General features: G+C 41.6%; 1 protein-coding gene across 24 annotated transcripts in view; it reads right to left on the bottom strand.

Annotated features, from left to right (window-relative positions):
* Nucleotides 1-6,000, bottom strand: part of LOC125771283 (glucose transporter type 1) — a 167,771-nt gene that overhangs the window by 35,764 nt on the left and 126,007 nt on the right. For 21 of the 24 annotated variants that reach the window (XR_007419289.1, XR_007419290.1, XM_049441756.1 and 18 more), the window contains 3 exons: nucleotides 1,265-1,430; nucleotides 1,043-1,180; nucleotides 408-664 (listed from right to left, as the gene is read on the bottom strand). Coding sequence is in view for 22 of the 24 variants with exons in the window: in XM_049441756.1 (XP_049297713.1) it covers nucleotides 408-664; nucleotides 1,043-1,180; nucleotides 1,265-1,430 (561 nt within the window). In the remaining 2 variants the exon portion in view is untranslated. Of the gene's footprint in view, nucleotides 1-407; nucleotides 665-1,042; nucleotides 1,181-1,264; nucleotides 1,431-4,091; nucleotides 4,985-6,000 lie in introns of those variants that run through there. The other 3 variants (XM_049441772.1, XM_049441773.1, XM_049441774.1) reach the window with 3 other exon arrangements.

Here is a 6,000-nt window from a genome sequence, read left to right as displayed (position 1 = left end):
ATGATCAGCAATTCTGCCGCTAGGTGGCAGCTAGATAAGAGAAGAGGATGTGGAGCAGTGCATAAAATACAACATGGAAAATGGAAATGAAAGCTAAACCATACAACGCTCCTCCCAGCCAGATCGGGCTCAATTGTTGGAGTGGTTGGAGTTGGTTTTGATAAGACAATTCAATTATGAATTATTCACAAGATGCTAATCAATCAGCTAGAGTGTAGTGTGAGGATAAGGCTGAAGTTACGATTCACCACCCTTTATGCCACATTCGCACACACACACACACACTGGGCGTCACTGGGAAGCTCGGTAATAAGAATGGGAATAATTGGGTCAACTCGAAAACCATGAACTATTCTAATGGCCGACCAGAACGTTGGCCATTTGGCTGGTGACTTTGGTGACCGTACCTGCCGAACCGGTTCGCCATCCAGCCACCGCTGAAACCGCCGAGCATGCCGCCGATCGCAAAGATGGACACGGCGACCGAGTACAGCTGCTGGATGAACTCCTCGCTGATGTCCTCACCGTACCGGTCCTTGTACACATCCTTCATGAAGTTCTCGATGTTCACCTCCGGCGCATTGATGACGCCGGTATTGTAGCCGAACTGGAGCATGCCCAGCACGGCCGCAAAGATGGCGTACGTCAGGAAGAACGTCAAACCCTGTGGGGTGGGGGGGTAGAGAAATGGTGGAAACGCTATAAATATTCGTTCAACTGAGCAGAGAAATAGTCCGATTCAGCACAACAATATGTTTTAATTTATGGAAGGACTAAAGGTAAACAATAAATAATAGAAAACAATTGACAGAAAAAAACACTTATAACCTGAAAACTCAAATGATGTATAAAAATGAAAAGAAGATAAAAAAGAAGTTTTCATTAAAAAGAAACATCAATTAATTCTATAAATATATACGAAATGGTAAAATAAAATAAATAACAAAATGAAACAACACAAACAAACAAAACAGAACCAAGTTCATTTACTAGCAAAAAGAAAAACATAAACATAATAACGCGAGGTCGGTGTAACACTAACTTGCTCCAGCAACCGTAGCTTTCGCCGATGCGTATGTTCCTCCAGCCGATCGACGTATTCCCTCAGCTCTTCGATCTCTTCCTTCACCTGTTGTACTGTATCTAGTTCGTGTTTTATTGCTACCATATCACGTTTCACCTGCGGACGAGATCAAACAAAGATGAGTTATCGTAGTTACACCGCGCCACAGCACCATGCCCACCGATCCCACCCTACACTTACCTCGGAAACTTCCGTCTGGCAGCTCTCCACCGATTTGGTGAGCTCCTGAAGTTGGGTCCGTATCTCGCAGAGGGCGACCGTCGTCTCGAGATGACGGTCACCCCGCTGCAGATCGTCTAACTTCGCCGACAGATTCATACTCATCACGCTGACTTGCTTCTGCAGTCTGTGACGGGTGCCGGCGAGTGCGCGGGGTACAGCGGGAAGGTGGGGGAAAAAAATGGACATATTAGTGTTTATTTCCTTTGCTTAAAACCAGGCACATCCGGGCTTCCGGTGTAAAGTACATCAAGCCGTATGGGATAGAACGATAGAGAAGTATGGTGGCATGACGGACAGAAGGCAGAACTGCATATGGGGTAGAGCGATTTTCATTCAAAACGCGAGAGCGAGTGAAATGTGTGGGACCGTGGGAAATGACGAGCTGGTTATGAAAAGTCATGAGAGAGCTTTCTTTTGCGCCATTATTGTTATCTCGTCACCGTTTGCCAACTATGTACAGGGATCGACTTTGCAGCCAATCCGCTTTTCTTACAGCACACATCAGTATGGCACATGAAATGGTGGTGGAAATGGACCCAAAACGGTGGTGGTGGTGGTGGTGAAAATGAAGCGTATTTATGGAAAGGCCATCAAACTATAATGGTGTGAAAAGAGTTTTTTTTCCTTTCTTTTTATTCCCGAACGAAAGCTATGAATGTTGAGCAGTAGTTGGGTGAACATGAATTATGAAAACTTAAAGTTTTGCCGTTTGAAGAAGACGGGTACATGTTGGTGAATGCGTGATGGAAATGTGTATATCATGATGCTATGTAAATGGTCCTGTAAAAGGAAAATGGAAAAAAAACAAGAATCGAAAGAACGAAAGAACGAAACGAAACTAACGAAAGTTGTTAAAGCATTCAACGCTGTACTTTAGCAATGGAAAGGTAAAACAAAATTTCGAAGAGCAAAAAGTCAAACTTAGCTAAAAGGAGACAATCACACGATACAAGAGTTCATTTCTATATGAATGTTGTGATATTGTGTAGCAATCGAAGCATAAATTCTTCTCTCAACTTCACGTCGTTGTGTGATTTCTTTTTCCAAGTTCTACTATTCCCTACACCTTATCACCCATTTTCTCGTCCTTTTTTTGCTTGGCGGTGGGGGGTCTTTTAAAATGTCTGCCGTACTTTGGCGACAATTCTTTCTAGTGTCGAAATAGTTATAGCAGTTGAAGGAGGAATCATCAGACAGTTTGTTTGTCGGTTGGAGGTGCAGTTTGCAGATACAGTGTGTATGTGTGAGCAAGATGCAGTAGCAGCAGTAGCAGCAGCAGCAGCAGCAACAGCAGCAGAATAGTCTTGGTAGAGAGTTGAGGATAACGTCGAACAATTTTAATATTTACGATTGACGCACTCCAACACGGTTGTGAATGATTCCAAAGGTTAAATAACAGACGTTTCGAGAAGCGAAAAAAACAAACAAAATCCGAACAAGGCAGGATACGGGGTACCAAAAAATTGGGTGGGTGTGGTTCGAAAATTTACACGAACAATTTTACCAAAAAAAAAACATGTGGAAATGATGAGTTTTTTTTGGTTAATGCTGCGCTACTGATTTTCCAAACGAAAAGCTTCTTCTTCCTTGCTCCCTGTCTGTACAGTTTAATAACGTTTTCCAAAGGGAAAACGAGTTGAAACAATATTTTTTAAACATGAAATGAAACTGTGAATGCAAATATAGAAGAGAGAAAACTTTACATGGGACAAAATAACAAACAAACAAAAACCAAAAGTAACGAAAGAAAATATTTACAAGCAATTAAATAAAAGTTGATGTATGGCATATGTATTTGTGTGTGCGTGTGAGTGTGCGTGTGCAATGGAATGACTAAGATAGATTAGTGAGAAAGGTGGTGAAGGACAAGAATCCCACTCGTATTGTGGTGATTTATGCATTCTTTCCTTCGCAAGATGCTAAAGCTTCGGTTGCCATTCCGTTGGCCGAAGCATGCCGTAGCAGACACAAAAAAAAATAAAACCAAAAACGAATGTTAAATACCATTCATTTCTACTCTAATAGCACAGAATAACACAGAATAACTTATCTACAGAAAACGGTACTAAAGCAATACGATTTATCGAAAAAGGAATAGATTCAGCCGCAAATACGAGAGGCAATGAAAGCGAAAAATTCCCTTTTTCTGCTTGACTCATTTTCCTATCCCCACCCCTAGCGCTTCCGTTATGGAAGATGGTCGTGGAATGATGTTCCACTATCCGCTGGCATTTACTGGTAGAGGGTGAAGTCACACGCTACAAAACAATACTGATCAATTTGGAGACGCTTTCGCATTGGAGCGAGACTTTGTTTCCCTTTGAGCAATGAAATACAAAACAATCGAATAAAGCAAATAGTAAAACGATAGAAAGAAAAACCCAAACAACCATGGACAATCGCGTGTGGGTGTGTATGTGTGGGTGTATATAGTCGTGTTTATGGAGTGGAGTGTGTTTGGGGGTGCAGCAGTATGACGGATGGATTTATGATCGTAACTTTTGGATAGATGAATTGCTCCATTTTCGAACCACAACCACAACACGAGCATCAAGGAATTCGGACAGGACGATCGTTTGGTTACGAAGTCAGAAAAACGAGGCATGAGAAGGGTGGGTGGGGGGCGGAGGGAGGGAGGATTGTTTCGTGCGGTTTTGCATAATCTTCAGGCCCCCTCACCTTTGTATCGTCTCTATTGTTTTGATTGTTTCGGGGGGGTTGAAATGGCGGGACGGGCGGGAGAAGTCGTACGCTCGGAAGGAGTTGCTGATCGCCGTTTACTTACCCGTAAGAAATATCTCCGTACGACATTTTGGATTTTGTCAATTGTTTGAGCTTTCCACAGACTTTTGGCTAGTTTTTCTTTTTTTGGTTTGGTTTGGTTTAGTTATCTTCGCTTTCCGGTGCGATTCGCGCAACAAGAACAAAAAAAGGTTTTTTTGGTATGTTTTCCGATCTTGTCTATCGATCTGCTGTGTTGAATGTTACTCTTTTTTTTTTCTTTGCTACTGCTGCATCTGCCCCACTGCCAATATGTAGGTGACTAAGGACTAAGCTTTTGTGTCCTTTTTCGTTTTTTGTTTTTGAGATTTTTAAATCATATTTACAGCACCACAGAAAGCTATTTCGAACGCGAACGACTTTTTCACTGTAGTTGTAACAAAATCAAATTCCTTCAACTGCTTACGAATAATTTATCTTAGTTTCGATAAGCGATGTGTTGTATTTTTTTATGAAAAGGAACTTTAATGTTTCTGCTTCTGCTTTCTGATTCCGTTTCCGTGTGAAAACTATTCGTGGGACGATCGATTCCTTCTTTTGTTTGTTTTTTTCCTTTCTGACTTTTTGTTTTTCCTAATTCGGATCAATTCACGACGCTTTCAAAACCTACTTCCAGGAAGCATCAAACCATTCTATCTCACAGAGATGAGACGAGTTGCGCATGAAGGTGGTGGTGGTAGGTGTGATGTTCAATTTTGATACAATGAACGTTTGGACGACCCTTTGGAATGGAATGGCGTACAAGCAATGCTGATGTTTTCTTATGCGCTAATCCCATGAGTGATTATATGCACCGGCAATAATCGAACGATCGCCGTGTTTTCTGTGCGATATTTATATTAGCTAGTTTATGTCTCTTTTTTTTTGTGTGCGCTCGTTTTGTGTCTCTTTGGTTTTTTTTTCAGCTAAGTCTGGTTAGCAAACCGTGTTAGTTCGCATGATTCACAATTATTGCTCGGTAAGCTTCGCGCTGAAGCAGCAAATATGGGCTTCCGGAAGTGTTGCCGCTTAACTTTGCACACGTAAGAAGCCTTTCGAAATTGCTACGAAGAAGAAAGAGAAAAGAACGATAACGTAGAGATGGGCTGAATGCGGAAGTGGAGGTTTTTGTGTGATCAAAAATTGGGTCGAAAAAAAACAACCAAAAATTGTGATTTCATATCTTGACGGTTTATCGAAAAAAAGTCTGAGTAGTTGATTAAAATAGACATAGAAAGTGTTTTTGAAAATCTTATTCATTATTGTTAAGCTATAGTTAAGAAATGTTGATATATTTAACCATAAGTCTTATTTGTTTTGTATGGCGCCTCGAAGTATGCAATCCTCATAGCAAAAGTCTAATAAAGAATGCCAAAACACCACTCATCACGCAAACCTTTATCGGAACGCTCGAGTGATTTATGGTCAGAGTGGTTTTAAATAAACTGAAATCAACATAAGACATTCAATCGAACCCGGTTCTAATTCGAAACAATCGCTACATTAAAAGATGCTAAACAATTCAATCAAATCTGGTTTGCATTTTCCAGAACAACTCAATTCAATTTCCAAACCGATGGTACCGGGTTTCGGGCGAAGTTTTCCTCGAAACCTCAATCAAACGGCGAAGCAACGGGGCTCGTGTCGGATACCTTCTCCACCACACCCGAAGCTGACCGGTTTTGATTTTTCCGAAAACAAAATCAATAGACTTCGCAAGGACATACGGCTGCACCCGGGCAGCAGGGCAACCCGGGAGCGAAGAACGTCGGGTAATGGTAGGAAAAACTTTCTAGGCTTCCAAACCGAAGCCATCAATCGGGTGAATTATTGGCTTTACCGGAGAAGGGGGTTTCAATTTTGTAACCCAAAAACGGGACGGGTTGTGTTGTGCCATTGGCAAAACACAAAAGTTGTGCGGTGGAAAATGTTTT

This window comes from Anopheles funestus, chromosome 3RL, assembly GCF_943734845.2.
Source record: "Anopheles funestus chromosome 3RL, idAnoFuneDA-416_04, whole genome shotgun sequence".
NCBI lineage: Eukaryota > Metazoa > Arthropoda > Insecta > Diptera > Culicidae > Anopheles > Anopheles funestus.
Note: the sequence above shows the minus strand (reverse complement) of the source record. Positions and strands in the feature narration are given on the sequence as shown.